Source organism: Bos mutus, chromosome X (genome assembly GCF_027580195.1).
Source record: "Bos mutus isolate GX-2022 chromosome X, NWIPB_WYAK_1.1, whole genome shotgun sequence".
Classification (NCBI taxonomy): domain Eukaryota; kingdom Metazoa; phylum Chordata; class Mammalia; order Artiodactyla; family Bovidae; genus Bos; species Bos mutus.
The window spans coordinates 120,952,900-120,978,514 of NC_091646.1; the positions used below are offsets into that span (position 1 = coordinate 120,952,900).

General features: G+C 35.4%; 1 protein-coding gene and 1 non-coding gene across 6 annotated transcripts in view; one reads left to right on the plus strand and one right to left on the minus strand.

Annotated features, from left to right (window-relative positions):
* The window catches only part of CNKSR2 (connector enhancer of kinase suppressor of Ras 2), a 284,773-nt gene that overhangs the window by 176,584 nt on the left and 82,574 nt on the right, over positions 1-25,615 (minus strand). For all 5 annotated transcript variants that reach the window (XM_005897733.3, XM_070365342.1, XM_005897734.3 and 2 more), the window contains exon 4: positions 18,872-18,959. In XM_005897733.3, coding sequence (XP_005897795.1) covers positions 18,872-18,959 — 88 coding nt within the window. The remainder of the gene's footprint in view (positions 1-18,871; positions 18,960-25,615) is intronic.
* Positions 1,758-1,864, plus strand: LOC138986599 (U6 spliceosomal RNA). The gene has a single exon (XR_011463403.1). It is a non-coding gene; the product is annotated as a U6 spliceosomal RNA (small nuclear RNA).

A 25,615-nucleotide genomic window follows, 5' to 3' on the forward strand; every position in this document is an offset into this window, starting at 1 on the left:
AAAAAGGAGATAAGTTCTGACTTCTTAACTCTGGAATGATCTTCTGAAGGAGATGGTATTTTAACTGAGCTTAAATAGCTTTTAAGTCTGGAAATTGGGGGTTCAGGGGGAAAGATCATGCCAAATTATATGAACACACTGAACAAAGGCACACAATCAGGATAAGGAAATCAATTTGGCTAGAGCCTAAGATACATGAGGTGAGTGCAATGAGAAAGAAAGTCTAAAAAATAAAGAGTCATATTGTAGACAGTTACCAATGATAGGCTGGGGGAATTTTGTTGTTTTAAAGGGAATAAAAGCTTTATTTTTGTAAAGCAATCTATTTTGAAGCTCCCTCTTCCCTGGTACCTCAGTTGGTAAAGAACTGCCTGCAATGCAGGAGACCCTGGTTTGATTTCTGGGTCAGGAAGATCTGCTGAAGAAGGGACAGGCTACCCACTCCAGTATTCTTGGGCTACCCTGGTGGCTCAACTGGTAAAAAAAAACTGCCCGCAATGTGGGAGACCTGGGTTCGATCCCTGGGTTGGGAAGATTCCCTAGTGAAGGGAAAGGCTACCCATACCAGTATTCTGGCCTGGAGAATTTCATGGACTATACAGTCCATGGGGTCACAAAGAGTCAGACACAATGAGCGACTTTCACTTTCCATTGGGGTAGCAAAGACTTAATTCAGTCACTTGACAATTTATTGTGACTTTCTTTTGGAAGAGGCTGAAATCAGGATAGCTTACGCTTAGTGCCATGGTTGGTATTAAACAGCAAAGTGAATGGTAAGCATGAGTGTGTGTGTATTTTAACAAAATACGGGGGTGGTGGGATGAGACTATAGTTCAAATTCTTTGGTCTAGCTTAACAACTCAAACAGACATCTCTCTTTTCTCATAGTTCTTTTTCTCTTGTTCCTTTCCTTTAGTTACAAGAATAACTTTGGTGCCATGTCTCAGAGGGAAGAATCTCTTCAAAGTTGTGTTATCTTCCAAAATATACCAGTAGACATTTCATCTCTGGGGAAGATGAAATATGCAATTTACTCTGCTAAAGGAAGTGCTCACAAATGTTTGAGTATGGGAAGACTGTGATCAAATGTTTCATGAAAACGATGAAGAAGTAGTCATGGATTTGGAAGGGAGCAAAACTGGAGGCAAGGAGGTCAGCTGGAATACTTTTTCAATAGAAAATATGATATGTAATCAGGGCTTGAACTGAGGTGATGATGGTGGAAGGGGAGATGAAAAAAGGTAGATGAGATACACGTAGCCAGCAATGAGCTAACTCGGTAATTAATTGATAGATACAGAGAATAATGGGGAGGGGAAAGTTAAACATTACCCTGGGGTTCAACTCTAAGCAGTTGGATGATTAACACTGTAGAGATGATAGGAGGAGAGAATTTAGAGAAAATAAAATAATTCTACTTTGGGCATGTAAAATTAGAAGTGGCTGAAAGGCCATATATTGGGCTGGCCAAAAGTTCATTTGGGTTTTTCTGTAAGATGTTATGTAACATCTTATAGAAAAACAACTTACAGAAACCCAAACAAACTTTTTGGCCAGTCCTATACAAAGCTGCTCAGCAAGTAGCTAAGAAAAAAGCTGAATTGGATCAAGAATAGAATCCAAGCTGGGAAATATTTACATTAAAGAGAGAATTAAAGGTACAAGAAAAATGAAACAACAATGAATTCATCAACAAAGAATATGTGTAGTGAGAAGACAGCTATGGACAAGGTCAGAGACTGTTTAGGAGTCAGATGATGCTTGCTTCGGCAGCACATATACTAAAATTGGAACAATACAGAGAAGATTAGCATGGCCCCTGAGCAAAGATGACATGCAAATATTTGAAGCGTTCCGTATTTTTTGGGTAACTCATGTTGAGTTTTGACAGAAAACAACAAAATTCTGTAAAGCAATTATCCTTCAATAAAAAATAAATTAATTTAAAAAAAGAGATGGAGGAAGTTAGTTATGTGGTCAGGAGTAACTGGAGAAAGTGTTACAGAGACATCTAATAAAAGTTATAGTGATAACAGAGTTACAGTAAAACATATCTGTGCTGTCTAATTCAAGTCATTAGACATGTGTGGCTATTAAGCACTTTAAATGCCTTAAGTGCAAATGAGGAACTGAATTTGTAATTTTCTTTAATTTTAACTAATTTACATTTCAATTGCCACATTCAGGGAATACCCAGGTTGTCCAGTGGTTAGGTTTCCATGCTTTCACTGCTTTGGCCTGGGTTCAGTCCCTGGTAGTGGAACTAAGATCCTGCAAGCCATACAATGTGGCCAAAAAAAACACCTGCCACATGCAGCTAGTGGTTACCATATTAGACAACAGCACAAGTCTAGAGAAATATACTTAGTCCATCCAACAGCTGGAATAGCCATTTGTTGTTTAGTTGCTAAGATGTGCCAGACTCTTTGCGATCCCATGGACTGTGGCCAGTCAGGCTCCTCTATCCATGGGATTTCCCAGACAAGAACATTGGAGTGCGTTGTCATTTCCTTCTAAAGGGGATCTTTCTGACCCAAGGATCAAACCTGCATCTCCTGCATCGGCAGGTGAAGCAGGTGAACTCTTTACTGCTGAGCCACCAGGGAAGCCTGGAAAAGCCATTTACCAAGAAACAAAAAACAGAAAAAGCAATATCTAGGAAGAAACCATGAAGGTATTTCCCAGTCATTAACCAGATCCTTCATTTTTTTTCCCCTTCAGCAAAGGGCAGAGTCCAGTCTACTATGACATCTACAGTAGCCACACAGTACAATAACACCAGTTCTCTCTGTAAGATAAAATACAGAAGAGCATGAAAAATGAATTCCAAGAACCCATCACATAGTTTTGTGGGCACTGAGAAAGCAGTGCCAATGATAAATGATTTGCAATGGATGAAAGATAAAAGTTCAAACTAAATTAAGGTTCATCAGAGACTGAAACTGACTGAGTACTTCAAGTGAAAAGAAGAATGTCCACGGTGAATGGACAGGCATTAACATCCTTCCTGAATATGTTATCAACATGCCATAGTTTAATTTTCATTTCAGATAAATGTCCTTGGCAAATAAGGCAGAAGTATAATAGCCCAACAATTACTTCCTTGGCAGTCCCTTCACCATTGTGACTGACTCAATGATCACAAACTTGTTAGTTTTCCTGATGTTATTTCAGAAATGAGAAGAATGTTCATGGCATTGAAACATGTATAATATCATATATGAAACGAGTCGCCAGTCCAGGTTCGATGCACGATACTGGATGCTTGGGGCTGGTGCATTGGGATGACCCAGAGGGATGGTATGGGGAGGGAGGAGGGAGAAGGGTTCAGGATGGGGAACACATGTATACCTGTGGCAGATTCATTTTGATATATGGCAAAACCAATACAATATTGTAAAGTTAAAAAATAAAAACAAAAAGAAAAAAATTAAAAAAATTAAAAAAAAAACAGAAATTTTAAAATGACCCACTTAAAAAATTGGCTAAGGTTTTCATTAGGTTAAATACGGTTATGAATTATAACAAAAAATGCAATAAACCAAGAATAGGAGGAGAATGTGGGTGGGCATGACCTTAGAGACCATCTTAGTCTTTCTGTCGGTGAACATAATTACATTCTTTTGCACCCTGGATCATATTCCTCTCCAAAGTTCTGTTCCAGCTCTCCCACAGGAGCTCATCTAAAACGAAAGCACACTTGACTCTAATCACTCATCTTTTACTTGACAACGAAATACTAATGCTCCAGCAGTTGGATGAATGTGGAAACTAATTTTTTTAGCTATACAGACTTGGAGGTAGAAGCAGAAGTGAGTTTTTTTTCCAGCATCTAAGTGGCTCTCCAACAAATCCAAAAAGCACTGAGGTAAATCCAACAAATCCAAAATGGTCTTGAATGGCCAGATAACTCTAACTGTATGCATTTTATGTTTCTATCAGTGATCTAATTGTTGGTCTTTCCCATTAGACTGTCAATATTTTCAAAAAAGGAACCCTATATTCAACTGCACTATCTCTGTAATATCTCCAGAGGCCCTGTATATGCTATAAATGTGAATTCATCACTTATGATTATTTTATTCCATTGAGTCTCTATTTTCATATTCCATAGTAAGTATTTAACATTGGGTTTATAGGTTAGTTATAAAAACGAAACTTTAAAGCCATATGTTAAAAACAAAACTAACTGCTAAACAAACTAGCACAGTATATTTAGTTTCCTCACACTCCTATTTTGTACAAAAAGACTGAGTTTCACAGTTTTAAAATCATTTTAAATATGAATTTGGTATTAGATTTCAATTTGCATGATCTCAGCAGATATTTTCAACAAAAATAATTGGGGCTTTCTCAGCACAAAGATTAGCATTATGTAAAAGATATCAAGAATTTTATATTTATTCAATGAAGCTAAAATTTCTTTGTAATAATAAGTCTCTCTAGCTTCCACATGTTCAAGTTACTTACTATAATGACCATCTAATATATCACAAGGGCTTTGTGGTAGCTCAGCTGGTAAAGAATCTGCTTGTAGTGCAGGTAGACCCTGGTTCAATTCCTGGGTAGGGAAGATCTGCTGGAGAAGGGATAAGCTACCCACTCCAGTCTTCTTGGGCTTTCCTGGTGGCTCAGACGGTAAAGAATCTGTCTGCAATGAGCAAGTTCAGTTCAGTCGCTCAGTGGTGTCCGACTCTTCGCAACCCATGAATTACAGCATGCCAGGCCTCCCAGTCCATTACCAACTCCCGGAGTTTACCCAAATTCATGTGCATCGAGTTGGTGATGCCATCCAGCCATCTCATCCTTTGTTGTCCCCTTCTCCCCCTGCCCCCAATCCCTCTCGGCATCACAGTCTTTTCCAATGAGTCAACTCTTCACATGAGGTAGCCAAAGTATTAGGAGTTTCAGCCTCAGCATCAGTCCTTCCAATGAACACCCAGGACTGATCTCCTTTAGCATAGACTGGTTGGATCTCCTTGCAGTCCAAGGGACTCTCAAGAGTCTTCTCCAACACCACAGTTCAAAAGCATCAATTCTTTGCTGCTCACCTTTCTTCACAGTCCAACTCTCACATCCATACATGACCACTGGAAAAACCACAGCCTTGACTAAGACAGACCTTTGTTGGCAAAGTAATCTCTGCTTTTTAATATGCTATCTAGGTTGGTCATAACTTTCTTTCCAAGGAGTAAGCGTCTTTTAATTTCATGGTTGCAATCACCATCTGCAGTGATTTTGGAGCTCCAAAAAATAAAGTCTGACACTGTTTCCACTGTTTCCCCATCTATTTCTCATGAAGTGATGGGACCAGATGCCATGCAAGACCTGGGTTTAATCTCTGGGTTGGGAAAACCCCCTGGAGGAGGGCATGGTAACCCACTCTGGTATTCTTGCCTGGAGAATGGAAAGAAAATCTATAGTGTCTAAAATTGGGAGAGAATTTTTCCCTTGTGATAAATCCAACTGAAGAGTTCAAGCAAAGATTAATACCACACCCCATTGGAAATAAAGATATCAATTAAACATTAATTCTTTAATTCAAGACCATACATCTGACTGCCAGAAAATAAATGGAAGATATAAGATATATGAAAACATATTCCAAGTATTAGTTTAAAAAATTCCTTAAGCTCATGCATCTTTGCCCTATTCATCTGCTTAGATTGCACTTTCATAGACAAAATGGAACCGTTTCTTTTAGTAACTATGTCCAACATTTGAAAAAGTAACATCTACCCGAGCATTCAACAAATATTTTTAGATCAATGATGATGATATTCAAATCATAACAAATACTAAATTGTTAAAGTAATAATACTAGCTTATATCTAGGCTGAACATTGTACACCCTCAAAATAGATATTACATGGAATCAGTATCCATTTGGCATTTCCTAGTCATAACACTGAGAGATTATCAGGTAGAATTTTATGCTTTGAAAAATTTCAAAGTCTCCCCCTCTCACCAAAGTCTCCCCTTCCCACCAAACTTCCCACCCTATATTCCAGTAGACTATACTTCAAATACCAAGAAACACACACACGCATATAAATACAGCATTGAGGGAAAAGAAGAAATTCTTCAAATTCAACCTTTACCAAGCTGTTTTCTTGATATTTGAAATTTTAGCACCTAATTTTATTGCCCCTTTCCTTATATTCAAATAAACATTGTTGTCCTTAAAATTCTAGTAAATGCTATAATGAAATTGTTTATAGGTTCAATATTGTAGCAGATTTGTGTTATGATTTCTAAATATATACTTTCTTTTCTTAAGGGAAAAGTAAATTTCCTGGAGCCACCAATGTTGGCCATGGACCTATGATTTACTTTGTTCAACAAAATGTGAGTTGAAGTGCTATGTCTTATTTCCATGCAGAAACTTTAAGTACCAGTTCATAGTTCACCAGGCTCTCTTTTCCCTGTGCAAGCAGTATTCAAGAAGAAGCTAGTCTGAGCTGTGAAATGAAGAGGATGTGGAGAAGAGCTAAAGCAACCCAGGATGGACATGGAACATGAGCACTGGACATGAGCATTATTAAAAGCCACTAACATTTTCAGGTTGTTACCACAGCATAATCAACTTTATCTTGACTGATAAAATCCTCCATCAAATAAAAAGGGGAAAAAACAGAACACTCACTCAAATGAAGATCTAACCAGCACAGAGTTTAATACAATAACTATTTCATCAATTTTACAGGTTGTACTTCTTCATTTCAGGAAATATGAGGTGCCATGTCACTCCTCACAGAATGTAATTCACAATTAACCTCAGATTACATTCTACTACCTTCATGCAAATCTAGTCTTTTCCCATCTTGTACTTTAGAGAATTTTTACCTCATTTTTACTCAGTTTGATTTATGCTCACTTGTCCTAATTACTTAATTCTGACCAGTTCTTCAACCTGCCCCTGTTGATTACAATTTCAATCCGTTATTTTACTTGTGTCAGAGTCTAATATCTTATGAATTACCTATCTCACATCAGTGGTTATTCTGAGCCAACCCAAGAGGCCATGGTTATTAAAAACTACATCAGCAGTTGGGCAAAATATCTCAGAAAACCAGTGGCTTTAAAAAGCAGTTCTATATTTTCTTTGATTTCTTGCTTTCATCTAAGGTAGGTATGAAATCTATGTCACAGATTTTGTGTAATGATTCAACTATATAATCCAAATAAGGCATAATATGGTTTATAAAAATGCTAAAATATTACTATTCCTTCTTGTTTTAGTAAGTCTAGTTCTACCTCTGTCTGTTGATACCACATTAGTTTCTAGAATGGGTTCTCTTGCTATTATGAATACACAAGGACCATTTTTGTTAATAACATATATATTTGGTGTTTCGAAGAACAAGTCTAACCCTTTTGGAAATACATTTATGACCCAAATAGACTATGAACTGATAGCAACAGTTGTATATTCGAAACTTCAGCCTGTTTTATAAAAGTGTGGGCTCTGGGCTGATATAACCTATAAATAGTTGGACCTCCTGATCCATTGCTCTCAACCATTCATACTGTAGTGAAGTCCAAGAAATCTACATTTTTAACAAGCTTCCCTGGGTAAATCATAGTCCTTGGACCAACCATTGGGAAGCACTGTTCTTGATCACATACATTTTCTTACTACCTCACGTTCATCTCATTAAAGCAGTGTGACTACATCACAGTGGTTATCAACTTTGGCTCTATGTTAGAATCAACTGAGGCATCATTTAAAAAAACTGATTACAACCCTACCAAGAGAGTCTAATTTAATAGGTCTTGGATGGGACCCAATATCTATGTTTTTAAATAAAAAGCTCTTTACTCCATTCCAAGGTGAAGCCAAACTTGAGAAACAATGAGCAGGAAGTATTACAAACCATGTCAAAGCAGCTGGATCTGAGTCCTGGTCATGTCACTAACTGACCATGTCACTGTCCCTCTCTAAAATTCCATTTATCCATTTACAAAATTGAGATAATGACATTTAGTCTACCTATTTCACCTGATTATTGTGGGGGATAAATCTGATAAGTTCTAAAAGCATTTTGCCAACCTCAAAATAGAAATAATACCATTGCCTGCCTATTATACTTTATACAGCCCTTTTTTCTTGCTAATAATTTTTAAATGTCATAAGATATAGGATTTATCCAGATGACGTGGCTTGAGGGAGGGGTTATAAAGGTGAACTGAAGAGCCAAGGGTAGAATACATTTCAATTTTAAAAAGCAGGTAGGAAGACGGGACAGGAAAGCATTCATGCAGATACTTTAAATGGGAAGAACCACTATAATTCTTAATTCACCAGCTTATTACCAGTTTCACAAGGAGACAAGTACCATTAACACTGTCCCCCTCCTGCCCCCACCCAACTCATCTCCCCGGAGTTACAAGCATTAAAAGGAGAAGAAACAGAAGCAGCCTCAAACTATTCTTTAATTTATTTTTAATTGGATAATTGCTTTACAATGTTATGTTGGTTTCTGCCATACAATGATGTGAATCAGCCATAAACATACATATGCATACCTCCGCAGGCCAGCCATAAGCATACCTCCCTCTTAAACCTTCCTCTCACCCCCACTCCCATCCCATTCCGTAGGTTGTCACAGAACACCAGCTAAGCTCCCTGTGTTATATAGCAACTTCCCACTAGCTATCTATTTTACACATGGTAATATATATGTTTCAATGCTACTTTCTCAATTAGTCCCACCCTTTCCTTCCCCCATTGTGTCCACAAGCCTGTTCTCTATGTCTGCATCTCTATTCCTGCCATATAAATAGGTTCATCAGTACCATTTCTCTAGATTCCACATATATGCATTAATATACTATATTTGCTTTTCTCTTTCTGACTTACTTCACTCTGTTTAACAGGTTCATGCACCTCACTACAACTGACTCAAATCCATTCCTTTATATGGCTGAGTAATATTCCAGTGTGTGTGTGTGTGTGTGTGTATATATATATATATATATATATATATATCTGTCAATGGACATATAGGTTGCTTCCATGTCCTGGTCATTGTAAATAGTGCTGCTATGAACACTGGGGTACGTGTATCTTTTTGAATTATGGTTTTCTCAGGGTATATGCCCAGTGGTAGGGCTGTGGGGTCATATGGTAGTATTATTCTTAGATTTTTAAGTAATCTCCATACTGTTCACCACAGCCTTAAAATATTAAGGACTATATCTGTAATAATCATGATATACCTGGATTTTATCAACTTTGAAAAAAGAAATCAGTATTTTGTTTAGTTCTCTCTCAGGTTTTCATCAGCCTCAGAACTAGTTACATTGATTACATTTAAAATCCTGTAACCCCTTTTTAGGTGAAATTTTAAAGAGAAAATGAATCCTTTCCTTTTTTCAACATTTATTTGCCTGGCACTGGAGACACTCAGGTGCAAAAAGCAGAAAAGTTGCCTTTACCAAGTCTCCTACAGCAAATCTTTTCTTAAATGGATTAGTATTACATTTGGCTTGATTCTTTAAAAGGAATCACCACAGTAGATTACAAATGGAAGCACATCAAGGATTCTCTTCTGAAAACCTGACCACCTAAAAGGGTTAAGAATCGTGTAATCCATCTTTCTATTTCCTTATATATAATAGAGCAATAATGCTAAATGTTCTATCTTCTTTGGGAGAATATTTTAAAAGCCTCTTGGAAAGTGAACTGTATAATAAGACAGTATGACAAAATGTAGTAATTCAGAAAATAGGAAGGCAATGAAAGTATATTACATAAATAAGCAATAAAACTTTGAGAAAAGGATGTGGTACATTTCTAAAGATGAGCATGTGTATACTGTATAATCCAGCAATTATCCTCCTACATACATAGTTAAATGTAAGTATATATTTCAAATATTCATGGTCAGGAGAATGAATAAACACTGAAGTATATACATATAATTAAGTAATCTATGTATTGAAAGTGAAAGAACTACAGTGACTAAACAAAACATGAATTAGTTCAGAATACACTATCAAATAAAAAAGTAATATGCAAAGTGATACTATGTGTACAAAGCTCAAAGTCAAGCTTAACTAAATGAAATGTTTAGAAAATGTATGAAATTACTTTAAAGGAAAAAAAATGAAATAATAAACACCTTTAGAAGAGGCAGGGTAATGAGAAGAAAGAGCACAATTATAACTAAGACAATATTGGTAATGTTATAGCTATTAAATGGCCAATTTAAGAGTATTTATTTTTATGCCTCACAACGTATATATGACATGAATTATTTTGTGTGTGTATATATAACATAATTTTTAAAATATAATAGTGAGAAAACAGATGTCTGAAAAATAGTATTCTGTTATTTATTACCTAAAAGAATTTGATTAGTATACTAAATGGCACCACGCATCCAGTTCTTCTGTTATTATTAATGATGATACTATTGAATATCTACATCTTTAAAAGTGTCTTGGTAAGACGCTCAGATAATATGCAACACAGTCTAAGTTTGTAAAAGAATGAACCTATAAAAACAAGCTATTTCATTTTATATAAGTTTTAAAGTTTTTTTTCCCATAAAAAAGTGTCATAAAGCTGGAAGAATAAAAAATTATTATGTCCAATATTCTAAATAGTGCTTTCCTAAAGTCTTATTAGCATGTAATAATTTCATCACTTATTTAGTTTTGTTCTGAGCCTTCAGAAAATTTGCAGCTATCAATAATCATTTTTTAAACATCAAGAATGAGGATTTCTTTTTTTCTCTGTGTATTTATATCTATTCTGATTATAATGCTATATTCCAGGCCTTAAAGGGATATAGGCACATACACACAACATAATCTCAGCTTTGTAAATTCTATAAATTTTTGGTTTCATACTTGTCTTCAGAAAAAAACATTCCTTGAGCTACCTGGGTACTATGCTTAATAGTTGTATATCTACTATCTGATTCATTATATATTAGGATCATAAAGAAAAGTTTAAAAAGATAATGGTTTTGCTTCTCATTGTCAGCTAAAACAACTGAAGAAAACTTAAAGGAGTGAGTATTGAACTAAAATATATTGCTTAAATATAAAATAAAAAAGAATCATCTTTCATATTGCCTTCAACAGGTATGCTAAGTAATGCAATTCATATTGTTTAAAAATTACATATAAAGTTTGTCCTGGTTTTTGGTCTGAAATGTCCCAGTTTCAAATCCCAAGAGCCCAAGTCCATTTTTCAGGTCACCTAGAATGTCTGTTTCAGGAAGGCTTAACCACTAGCCCTGAGAATACAGCAAAAATAATACTGAAAGTCATGTTTGAGATGAATGATAGACTATCTTGGCTGAGCTTTCATATGGTTTAATACTTACTACATGAACCATAAAATATGTAGCCTGCCTACCCCAGTATACATGTATCTCACTACTACTTGAATCTTAATATCCCTTTTAGAACACAAACTCTGTGTAACTTACTATTATACACTAGCCTTTTACCTTTACCTGTTTTGAATTTTCCATTTTCAACTCTAGGTTACTTGAATATGTGGATAGGGAGGGCAAATTCACAAGTAATCAAAATTAATTTCTGTATTCCATTTGAACATGGACATTTCAAAATATCATTCAGAATATGAAGCATAGTTATCAATTGCCTTAAATGCTAAAAAATATCTGAAATTAAACCAAAATCCTTTTTAAAAAAAAGTCACTCATTTCAGAACTAGGTCTTTCTTCATTGCTACTCAATACCAAAAGTAAGCAGAGAAACAGTCCTTTAAATTTTGTATGAAACGAGAAACTGACTTAAGGGTTTCCAAAGATCTTTTGCTATACAAGATAACTAAAACTGCCATTTATTAAGCTCCCACTAAAATGACAGATCATGAACTAGATCAATTTCCAATATTCACAGAAATTCACCTATAATAATCCAATAAAGTGATGTACCTTATAGATGAAGACAAAATTATGATATGAAGTAATTTGCTAAAGTTCATACTGTTTGTAAAAAGCAGAGCCATGATGAATTCACATCTACTTTATGTCAAAGCCCACTATACTATTTTGCCATAAAATAAAAGAGTAAATAACATAAAAGGTCAACTAGGAAGGTAAAGGAGGTAATACTCATATGGATAAAGTATAATGAAGTTAAAATATGATAGCTATTGTCAATAAACTTACAGGCCAAATTTTTTTGTATAAGTCCTTAATAAAACATTAAAAATCACTTCTAAGCCTATTTTTACAAAATTCTATAATCTTTTAAGTTTTTTTAGTATTTATAAATACATGCCCTAACAATTTAAACCATAAATACCAATTCAATTAAGTCCTTAAAAAGCTCTTATTTTCTCCTGGGAATTTACCTTGAGTAAATAGCAACTGGATTAAGATAAAACAGGTTAGATTAAATTCAAGCAGGCATTCTTTTCAGAAAGGATTATATACTCAATATGTTCACAGACATCTTTATTTAAAAATGTATACTTAAGAACAACTCATAAATAGTTTACTTTTACTGATTTGTATTTAAAACAATGTAAAGGTAACAAAATTGATTAGAGAGTACACACGCATAATTTAGAGGAAGATGTCCATCAAAAAGAAATATTACTAATATTGACTTCTGAAGATGATTTTTCCATTTTCTTGAATGAAGATTTAGAAAAAAAAGAAAATGCATTAGATAGGTAAATATGAGGGAAAATATCAAACAAATGAACAGGCAGAAAGTCAGAATAACAACTTAATTAAAGACACTTATTATAGGAAAGACCATAGCAGTGGCACAGTTGCTTCTGGTACTTAAATTAACATGACAGTAACTATTCTTTAAGGTTTTCTGTATTTTTTAAACTAACAAGTATTATTATCTTATAAACATTTTTAAAGAACAGAAAACCTAATAACTGTGCATAAAATTTTTAAAAAATTATGGCACAATAGTAAATGAAAAAGACCATTTTCAAAATACGTATGCATATGTATATGCATGAAACAATGGGGCTAAGCCTCAAGTCTCCCAGGACTCATCATTCCCACCTTCTGTCCCTTGCCCCAAGTATTCTAAATTCCACCAAAGTAGAACCTTGCAAACTGATACTTTTATGACCATTTCTTAACTATATGACAATCTAATTAATCATTTTTTGTGTGTTTGAACTGGAAAAAATTTTAGAATAATTTTAGGTTAAGCTGATACCCATTAGAGTAGGCATCATGGCAAGTATTTCAATGCTGAGAAGTGCGTGGGTACCTGTCTCACTTTTCTGTTTCAGGTGCTGACAGTGCTCTAAATACTGCAGCTTCAGTTCTTTGTAAGAATTCTTTCCATTTAAGATTTTAAAACCAGTTTCCCTTTTTTCTCAAATGTGTTATTATAATCAATCTTATGTGGGAAAGAGGTGCTGGGGGAAGAATCTCTTTTAAAGACTTTAACAGTCTAAACCCATCACAACTGGAAATAAGAAAAACAGATACAGAAATACTAAATAAATTCTTCCAAACAGAACTTGTTAAAAGAAAAGTATCTTTCTCCTCTATTGTTTGCATTACTTAAAATATAAGTAGCTAATATCAAAAGGCACTTTCCACTTACTTCACAGTAACACCCCTTTGTGTTAAGAAGGGAAAAAAATCTATTTGTGACAGTTTATTTTTAGATATTGATCATCTCATCTTGCTGCAAAGGGAATAAAAATAATTAAAGTTGAGTGAAAAATAATTTGAAGTACAGCATATTTCAAAGCATAACTATCATCATAACTGTTCAGATGAGGTTTCTTGAAAGCCTAGTAATAAATGCATGCCCTAGATATTTTTTTTTAATCTACACTTTGCTTATTCAAATTGGCCTCTTTTACTGGCAGCTTAAGTTTAATTCAGTCTTTAGATACTGCATACAAGTCCAAGTGAATGCAATGATTACTGTGTATTTAATGGCTGAATGAAACCATTAGATGGACACTGACTGTTTGTAAACTACATAATTTATTTCAAAATATAATAAGTATTCATCTATGCTGTGCTCTTCCATCAAACTTAAGCAGTATTTCTTCAATGTACATAGCATTCTTTTCATATTTTTCTAACTCAAATTTGTTTTAGAAAATTTGAAAAACACAAAAAAGTAGTCTAAATAAATTAAAATTACCCATATTTTCATCATCAACAAGCAAACAGTTAACTGTTTTATTTCATTATTTTAATTATCATCCTCACTCCTATTGCAAAGATAGGAGTCAACAGACAAGAGAGCCCAGAAAGACCTTGTATCAAAGATAAGTCATCACATAAGAGTAAAAAACAGTGGATTATTTAAGAGATGATTTATATACATTCATTTCATGACTATAATTAAGTTTCCTCTAAAAATATGTTTTGCTAGCATTATATAAAAGCATATGGTGTTTCTGAAGTTTTGTTCACTTTCATTCTAGCATTGGAAAATTGTTATGAGGATCAGTAATTTTAATTAATGAATAAACTGAGATGCAAAGTGATGGGTATCTCTGGATATCTCTGGGGTTCTTAATATGAGTAGCAGAGATAGAACTGTGGCTTTTACACAGGAGGTGAAATAAAAATGAGTAACAATTCAAGCATTTAATTCTGGACTTTTCTGGAAGAGCATAAATGAGCATATGCTAAACCATATAAGATAACTGGGGCTCAGGTCAATTTATTTTAACAAGTAAGTAACAAGCACACATTGTTCCTGTCTTCAAGGAGATAACAATCTAATGGAAGAAAGATAAGTATGATTCACAGCAGACTATAACTGACAAGATAGAAAATGCATGTAAAATAAGAGCTTTCTATCTTTGCCCACACAACAAAGAATTAGATCTGAGAAGTTAATAAAAAGGACAAAATGGAATCATATAAGATAATCAATGCAGAAAAAAGAACAAAGACCAGACTGGAGACAAAGAAGACAAACAGCAGGGTGATATATTTAATTTATTCCCAATCACATTAGTAATTATATTAAATATAAATGGTCAAAGTAGGGGGAATATAAACAATTATGAGAATGGTAAAAAATTTCACAACTGAGGTGGCATTCCCTAGAAGCCTTAAAGGATGGGACATGATTTTGGCAGGCAGAGATAAAAAGATATACGGGGAATGTTCTGAGGCAGCCTCAAAACATAAAAAGATGAAACTACAAGATCTATTTTACCAACAATAACTCATCCACATGAACTAGAGTACAATTAAGATACAAAGGAGAATTAGAGAATAAAATCAAAATTATGTTAGAACCATACTAGGAGTCCTTTGAATTCCAAAGAGAGGAATTTGTAATCAGTTTGGAGATTAGGGGAAAATTGCTGAAAGCGACAGAATCAGAGCAGGGCTTTAGGATAACTAGTCTGAAAGTGATCCATTCTATACTTGTAAGTAGATTAAACCAGAATGTCATGAAGATGTGCTTTATTAAGAAAAATTTACATCTAATATTTCCTTTAAGGTACAACAGAAAAGAATTAAAGTAGATGAATTACGACATCAAGTCAGGTACATACTGGGATGGGGTAGGCAAGGCAAGAACCAAGAACATTCATGTACAGAGAACTTTCTGTTTGGAAATCTTAAAAGTGACATGTGGAACAGGACATGTGATCAGGAAATGAGGGTGAGATAGAATGAACAATGACAAATGTTATGAGCTACTGAACTTTAAAAAATAAATAAATAAATGGGTTATATCAGGGCAAAACGTCCTAAGAAGGGCAAGGCATCCTCTTCAAAACAGAATGTACAGTGGGTGGAGGGTACAGCAAGTCCTTCTATGTCCTCAGTATACTTGGAGTATTTCAATTATTTGGGGATAATTTCAGTAATTCTGCATTTGTTCAAGACAAAATGTACTTAAAGTTCAAGCTGTAAAAACATCTCTCTCTATTCTACCTAATGTTTCCTGATCTGTAAATTACCAAAACTCAAACCCATTATGCCTTGAAGTAAGCTTCCTAAAGAGAACGTTGAGCCAAACAGTGTAGCTGTTAAAAGGTCCTATTGTGAGCATGAACAAGCCTCTGAGGGCAATATCAGAATGGCATATGTTTTCTATGAAGTAGATGTCTATAGCAGGTGTTCATACATTCTGGAAATGAAAACTGCATCACTTGTTACTTAGATGGTAGGTTCTTAAAATAGCGGAATGGGTGGGTTAGTCATATTCTACACAAACTGCATTTTCACCCCTGCACATGCCTCTACAGGAAATTTAAAGTCACTGAAAATCATTTCAGCCGTTCCGAATGTAACGTCTGAAGGTTATCGTGACAAAATTATGTTCTAGAACCTGTGAATTATAAACATAGAAAATTGTCCATTTTTTACTTTATAGGTAATGTTAAAAGAAATGTAACTTTTTAAAAGATGAGTTTGTTTAAATCTAATAAGATTATTTTTATATAGGAAAAAATTAGGTATGAATGAATTCAGTGAAAATGATTACACCTGATTCTCCTTCAATATTTTTCAAGAAAACTTTTCAAAGTTGCCATTTAGAAGAACTGCAGTCTTTGTTTACAAGGCAACAATGGGCCAGTTACTCAAAAGTTAACCTTAAACTGGCTATCTAGATTCAGATGTTTAAAAGAGATATAAGAAATTAAAAACACCCACTTTCTGTCATAATTATGCATGGAAATTACATTATTTTAGAAGGTGACATCAGATGGACTGCATTCTCAAAGAACTGACAATAAGCATGAGTTTCTCATGTATAAAAGTTAAAAAAAATAAACTTAATTCTCCCATTTAATTCCACAGTATTTGAATTGTCTTGGGTCTCATGCATAAATGAAAACATTAAGAAATACATAAATATGATTATCACAGATCTTGTCATGTAGCAGACAATAACCATTTGCAAATTATATATGTATATAATTATATACATAAAATGCAAAACAAGGATTATTTGCATATAGATTACTCCTGAACACATATCCAATATACTATAAACGATTATCATACAAATACTGTACAACAGGTACCCTTAAAGCAGAGAAAATTTTTTTCATAGTAAAAGAGAAGAAACTAATAGTCTGCTATCCACATCTCAAGTCTCTGGTCAAGTTTAATGGCTTTTAAAAGTCGCTTTAGAAAACATTTTTTTGAAGCAATGTCACTGATAATACAGAACTACAGGAAAAATTACCCATAGACTATATTACTGCTTTTTCATTCCTATGCCCTAGAACAGTGTATGAGAACCAGAATCACCTGAAAAACTAGTAAACATTCAGATTCCTGGGCATTCCCCACAGTAAATTTGGCAGTGTGTGCCAAGAATCTGAATTTCTAACAAGTTTCTTTGTGATAATAATGCCACTAGTCCATGAACCACACTGGACACACTGGATTAGCATTAGAACACGTCAGCAAACTGTGGCCCAGGGTTGAATTCAACCTGTTGCATGTTTTCATAACACAAGTTTTACTGGCACACAGCTATGCCCATTCATTTCACATACACACTGTCCGTGGCTGCTTTTGCAGAGTAACAGCAGAATTGAGCAGTTGGATCAAACACCATATAGCCTATATCATAAAGCCTCCAAAACCTTAAATACTATTTGGCCTTTCACAGAAAACATTTGCTGACCCTCACCCTCAAATGCCTCTCCTCCCTATTATCCAGAAATCTTTGACATTCAGAAATAAAATTTACTGATATCAAATACGAAGACATGTACTGAGACAAGAGTATTTCAAATATTTATCATCTTCATCAATGTCTGTGACTAACAGCACTGAGTTACTGACTTTCTTACTGCTATGACAGAATGATGAATGTCTCTTATATTCCACAATTAAAAGTCACAAACTTAACTCTCCTTTCTATACACCTGCAGTTTCAGAGAAATGGTGCTAATAAAATCTACATAGTACAACAGAAAATACACTTGAAACATTAAAATTTGTACTGATAAAATTTCTTATTTGAGAAAATATAGGCAATATAGTAAATTCTTAATTATCCTTGGTAATAAAGACAGGGAGTAGAAGGATAAGTTAAATCATTAATTTCCTCAATAATTTTCTGTATCATCACATTTTATCCTCTGCTTTTCCTATTTCTGCATCACTGGATAGGTTAACAAATAATGAGAAAGTAGCACCAGCACTATGTTGACATCTGGCTTCTACAGAGTGGTGCTTGCTGGCCTTACACCTCTCAGCTATGTTTTGCTAGATTTAAACAAATTTTTGCAGTATATGTACTAGTCAATTCCTTCCTCTACCATTTCTTCATATCTTATGACAGGACATTTTAGTTGCTGCACTCCTGGACACATTTGATTTGGCAGTCCCTGGTTTAAATAATATTCAAAGTAAAAAAACTGGGTCATGTAAATAGATCACTTAAATGGTAAGTATAATTAAAGGCTATTATATATATTTATTATGTATACCTATATAAATAAAACTGTAGTTAGTTGTATTAATAAGGAACTAATGGCATCTTAGAGCAAAAGTCTCAGATTGCTATCCAAATGGGGCAATTTAATTTTGTGAAAGTCAATATAGTTTATTCATCCCCACTAAAAGTTTAAGACTAACAGCCTTACTTATTATTGATATAATACTGTCTCTAGAGGTTCAGGTTAATTTACATCTACTGATAAATAAAACCCTTGTTTATTGGGCTATTATATGCACAGTTTTCCAATGAATTATGTATTTGATTGCTAATGAACCATTTATCTTTGAATGAGAAAAATCCCAAACCAGTATTTTATAAATGCTTGCTAAATAGGCAAAACCAGTACAATATTGTAAAGTAATTAGCCTCCAATTAAAATAAATAAATTTATATTAAACAAGAATATGATACTAATAAATTAACAGAAGGAAATTTTGCCAGCTAATACCTGTTGCACGATTGTTGTTAATTCCAAGCAGAGCTGTATGACATTATTCCTTGTAACTGAATAGTCTGTGACAGCAGCAAATGGTGATCTATAAAGGGAAAAGGAAAACTGTGATTAATCGGAACAGCTTTTGAAAGGTCCCCAAAGACAACAACATAAAATAAGGTTTTGAATAATGTGAAATGAATTGTTCTTAAGATTACATAGTGATAAAAATATTCAGAACGTACTTAAGGAAAAAAATTTAAGAGAAATGCTTGGAAAAGAATTAAATACAAGAAACAATGCTTGCTTTCCATCATACTACTTTCTCTTTTTTTAGTTCTTAATACTTAAAAGTTCTCTGGTACTCACAAAGTCTCTTTACTACATCTAAAATAAAATAAAAAATGGCATACTTAAGCAAAGACATTTTGGGTTCTTTTCAAATGAAGCTAACATTGTTGAGTCCAGTATCAGCTAGAAAGAGTCACAATCTAGAGCTTAGTCTCATGACAGCTATCACTTACTGAGGACTTACTATGTGCCAGTTATTCTTCTAACTGCTTTACATGTACTAAATTTCACAACTCTTATAGGCACTATTATTGTTGTTTGCTTAGTCACTAAGTCATGTTCGTCTCTTTGGGACCCCATGGACTGTAGCCCACTGGACTCCTCTGTTCATGGGATTTCCCAAGAATACTGGAGTCGGTTGCTATTCCCTTTTCCAAGACACTATTATTTACTCCCATTTTACATATGAGACAATTGAGGTACAGCAAGCTTAAGTGAAAACTAGTAAGTGGTGGAGCTAATATTCAAACAGAGGAAGGCTGACTCCCAGATTCCACAGCCCAGAGTTAAACACTGATATACCAATTGCTGTGAGTTTAAGTAGCTTTTCACTTGTACTAAACTAATGGCTTTATGTCACTTCAGATCCTTTATCAAACAATTTGGCATACAAATAATATATATTGGTACAAGGTTTTTATTTTCAAGAATGTTACAGACAGCAGCAGTCTTCCCAAGCAAGTGTTTTGCCACCAAATGAATTTACAGTGGCCTTCCCTTGTGGCTCAGCTGGTAAAGAATCCACCTGCAATGCGGGAGACCTGGGTTCAATCCCTGGGTTGGGAAGATCCTCTGGAGAAGGGAAAGGCTACCCACTTCAGTATTCTGGCCTGGAGAATTCCATGGACTTTATAGTCCATGGGGTCGCAAAGAGTTGGACACAACTGAGTGACTTTTACTTCCATTATTCTTTATCCTCTTTGTCTATGAATGCCAATTACGTTTTTATGGGACCAGAGATTATATGGGAAGCCCAGTTTAAAGATAACAAGAACACAAAAAGAAAAGATATGGGGCTAAAAATCTAGTCAGATAACTAGAACTTCAGTGCTTCGGATAACTCTTAAGGCAATTTATATAAAACTGCTTCTTGGTTACAATCTGAATGTCTCTCTTACAGAAAAACTCTAGAACTCAAGCACCTCCCATCTCCATAGGTGTCCATATGAGAGGGTCTTTATTAGTTATAGTTTTAAAAATCATATTTTTCACTTACCTATTTTGGCCATTCTAATAGCTATAGAGGGGCATATCACAGATTTAATTGGTATTTTCCCAAAGTTATATGTATTTTCCCTATGTATTTATTATCTATATTTAAGAGCTATTTAATTTCCCTGATAGTTTTCCAACTGGTTTAAGTAGTTTGTGATATTGAAGGAATTGAGTCATATCACCGAAGCTGTCAAACGTATTTATAAAGAGTTATTTGTAGTATTTCTTGTTATCCTTTTAATTTTGATTGACTTCTCAACATACTGTGCTTCCATTTTCATTCATTTAGTTCTTTGATCATTATTATTTGCTCCCTTCTGCTGCTTTGGGCTTATTTTCTATTTTAATTCTTTTAAGCATACTTAACATGAGATCTAACCTCTTAAAAATTTAACTGTAAAAGACAGTGTGGGGAAATTAAGAAGATGGCACCAGTCAGTCTCTCTCATCCCCTCGCCCCATGTTCTGTAAACAATGGCTTCACACAGTTATGTAACAGCTGAGATCACTTACAGTACTGCACACACACGTCACAAGGTACTCACTTGGTCAACAGGCTACCTTGTACAGTACGCCTGTATGAGCTTCACCATGAAAGCCCTGGCTACTACAGCACTGGGGGTACACGGGAGTGACATCATGGGTATGTTACATGAAGTTATCTCATGACTACGTTGTGGCTACATTATGGTTATGCTATGGCTATTGCTATGGCTGCTGTGTCAGGCAGGAGAGAGGCTGTGTTATGGCTGTCATGCCAGCCAGGAGAGAATAAACACATCTGCAATTCCTGTGGCTCCTCGAGTCTTCTTCCAGTCTCTTAGTGCATACGTTATCTCTGCTAAGTTCAGTGAACAGTACAGTGTGAACAGCAAGACAACTGGCATCACAAAAGGACCAGCTAAAGACAGTATTGTTATCTATAGGTACAATGTTCTACACCAGGTATCTATAACTTTTTCATCTTGCTTAACTGAAACCTTATGCCCATGCCTGTTGATTTATTTTCTTGAGAAGAGAGCTTAGATAGCAATTTGAGATCTTTTTTCTCATATAAGCAGTTTTTACAAATTTCCCTTTCAGAACTGCTTTAGCTGTGTCCCACAAAAATTGCATTATTATATTGTCATATATAAAAATTGTATTATTATATTATAATTGAATTTTAATATTGTGACCCTTCTTATTTAACCTTATATGCAGAGCATATCATGAGAAATGCTGGGCTGGATGAAGCACAAGCTGGAATCAAGATTGCCGGGAGAAATAAGAATAACCTTAGATATGCAGATGATACCACCTTTATGGCAGAAAGTGAGGGAAGAACTAAAGAGCCTCTTGATGAAAGTGAAAGAGAGAAAAAGTTGGCTTAAAACTCAATCTTCAGAAAACTAAGATCATGGCATCTGGCAAATAGAAGGGGAAACAGTGGAAACAGTGACAGACTTTATTTTTTGGGGCTCCAAAATCACTGCAGATAGTGATTGCAGCCATGAAATTAAAAGACATTTGCTCCTTGGAAGAAAAGTTATGACCAACCTAGACAACATATTAAAAAGCACAGACATTACTTTACCTACTTTACCAACAAAGGTCCATCTAGTCAAGGCTACGGTTTTTCCAGTAGTCATATATGGATGTGAGAGTTAGACTATAAAGAAAGCTGAGCACCGAAGAATTGATGCTTTTGAACTGTGGTGTTGGAGAAGACTCTTGAGAGTCCCTTGGACTGCAAGGAGATCCAACCAGTCCATTCTGAAGGAGATCAGTCCTGTGTGTTCTTTGGAAGGAATGATGCTAAAGCTGAAACTCCAATACTTGGGCCACCTCATGCGAAGAGTTGACTCATTGGAAAAGACCCTGATACTGGGAAAGATTGAAGGCAGGAGAAGGGGATGAGAGAGGATTAGATGGTTGGATGGCATCACTGACTCAATGGACATGAGTTTGAGTAAACTCTGGGAGTTGGTGATGGACAGGGAGGCCCGGTGTACTGCAGTCCATGGGGTCAGAGAGTCGGACACAACTGAGTGACTGAACTGAACTGACAAAAATTGTGACTTATCATAATTTTCATTCTGTTCAATGTATTTCTTTTTATTTCCCTTGAGATTTCCTCCTTTTATCCATAGATTACTAGAAGTGTGTTGTTTGATTTCTAATTTGACTGCATTATGGTTAAAGAAGACAGTCTGATTTAAATTATTTTGAATGTATTGAAGTTTGTTTTATAATGCAGATGTGGTATACCTTCCTGAATGTTCCATGGACACTTGAAAAGAAATTGTATTATATATTTGTTGAATGAAATGCTCTAAAAATGTCAATTATATCTTGTTATGTGGTGGTGCTCAGCTCTTCTAATCATTATGTTCTGTTTTGAGAGAGGAGATGAAGTATCCAATTGTAATTGTGGATTTATCTATTTCTTCTTTTAGTTCTGACAGTTTTTGCTTCAGGTACTTTGAAATTGTTGCTTGATATTATACAACTTAGAAGTTTGTTTCTTTCTCTTCTTTTTTAATGTGGACTACTTTTAATGTCTCGATTTGTTGCAATATTTCTTCTGTTTTATGTTTTGATTTTTTGGCTCCAAGACATGCGGGAATCTTAGCTCTCTGATCAGGGATAGAACCCTCACCCCCTGCATTAGAAGGCAAAATCTTAATCACTGGACCATCAAGGAATCCCTGTCTCTTCTTTTTTAAATTGTTTACTAGAAGAAAAAGCAAAGGAGAAAAGGAAAGATATAAACATGTGAATGTAGAGTTCCAAAGAATAGCAAGAAGAGATAAGAAAGCCTTCTTCAGCGATCAATGCAAACAAATAGAGGGAAACAACAGAATGGGAAAGACTAGGGATCTCTTCAAGAAAATCAGAGATACCAAAGGAACATTTCATGCAAAGATGGGCTCGATAAAGGAAAGAAATGGTATGGACCTAACAGAAGCAGAAGATACTAAGAAGAGATGGCAAGAATACACAGAAGAACTGTACAAAATAGATCTTCACGACCCAGATAATCACGATGGTGTGATCACTGACCTAGAGCCAGACATCCTGGAATGTGAAGTCAAGTGGGCCTTAGAAAGCATCACTACGAACAAAGCTAGTGGAGGTGACAGAATTCCAGTTGAGCTATTTCAAATCCTGAAAGATGATGCTGTGAAAGTGCTGCACTCAATATGTCAGCAAATGTGGAAAACTCAGCAGTGGCCACAGGACTGGAAAAGGTCAGTTTTCATTCCAATCCCAAAGAAAGGCAATGCCAAAGAATGCTCAAACTACCACACAGTTGCACTCATCTCACACGCTAGTAAAGTAATGCTCAAAATTCTCTAAGCCAGGCTTCAGCAATAGGTGAACCGTGAACTTCCTGATGTTCAAGCTGGTTTTAGAAAAGGCAGAGGAACCAGAGATCAAATTGCCAACGTCCGCTGGATCATGGAAAAAGCAAGAGAGTTCCAGAAAAACATCTATTTCTGCTTTATTGACTATGCCAAAGCCTTTGACTGTGTGGATCACAATAAACTGTGGAAAATCCTGAAAGAGATGGGAATACCAGACCACTTGACCTGACTCTTGAGAAATTTGTATGCAGGTCAGGAAGCAACAGTTAGAACTGGACATGGAACAACAGACTGGTTCCAAATAGGAAAAGGAGTACGTCAAGGCTATATATTGTCACCCTGCTTATTTAACTTATATGCAGAGGACATCATGAGAAACGCTGGACTGGAAGAAACACAAGCTGGAATCAAGATTGCCAGGAGAAATATCAATAACTTCAGATACGCAGATGACACCACCCTTATGGCAGAAAGTGAAGAGGAACTCAAAAGCCTCTTGATGAAAGTGAAAGTGGAGAGTGAAAAGGTTGGCTTAAAGCTCAACATTCAGAAAACAAAGATCATGGCATCTGGTCCCATCACTTCATGGGAAATAGATGGGGAAACAGTGGAAACAGTGTCAGACTTTACTTTTGGGGGCTCCAAAATCACTGCAGATGGTGACTGCAGCCATGAAATTAAAAGACGCTTACTCCTTGGAAGGAAAGTTATGACCAACCTAGATATCATATTCAAAAGCAGAGACATTACTTTGCCAACAAAGGTCCATCTAGTCAAGGCTATGGTTTTTCCAGTGGTCACGTATGGATGTGAGAGTTGGACTGTGAAGAAGGCTGAGTGCTGAAGAATTGATGCTTTTGAACTGTGGTGTTGGAGAAGACTCTTGAGAGTCCCTTGGACTGCAAGGAGATCCAACCAGTCCATTCTGAAGGAGATCAGCCCTGGGATTTCTTTGGAAGGAATGATGCTAAAGCTGAAACTCCAGTAGTTTGGCCACCTCATGCGAAGAGTTGACTCATTGGAAAAGACTCTGATGCTGAGAGGGATTGGGGGCAAGAGGAGAAGGGGACGACAGAGGATGAGATTGCTGGATGGCATCACTGACTCGATGGACATGAGTCTCAGAGAACTCTGGGAGTTGGTGATGGACAGGGAGGCCTGGAGTGCTGCGATTCACGGGGTGGGAAAGAGTCGGACACGACTGAGCGACTGATGTGATCTGTTCTGATAGGCTCATCTACTGCACTTTGGTGCTTTATATTTTAATTTAAATGTAATATTCACATAGTACACATTAACCCTACATTTCTCAAAACTGTTTGCTACAAGTATTTTTCCAGTTTGTCTTCTATCTTATACTAATCATTTTTTTCGATATTATATAATCAAACAATATATTTCTTTGTATTTTATTGCACATTTTAAAACAATAAGTCTACATCTGGAAATCATTTTGTCTATATTTTCTCCAGTTTCCTTATGAACTAATGCTTCTCGCTTAAATAAATAATATACCTAAAATTACTTTAGTGAACAGGTAGTGCTCCATCATAATTTATTTTAGAAAGGCTTAATCAAGTGCCCCAATTCCATTTATTTAATGACCCTTTTTCCAGTGAAAGTGAAGTTACTCAGTCATGTCCGACTCTTTGTACTTCATGGACTATACAGTCTATGGAATTCTCCAGGCCAGAACACTGGAGTGGGTAGCCTTTCCCTTCTCCAGGGGATCTCCCCAACCCAGGGATTGAACCCAGGTTTCCCGCATTGCAGGTGGATTCTCTACCAAATGAGCCACAGGGGAAGCCTTCTTTCTCCAGGAGTTTTAACATATTGCTTTCTA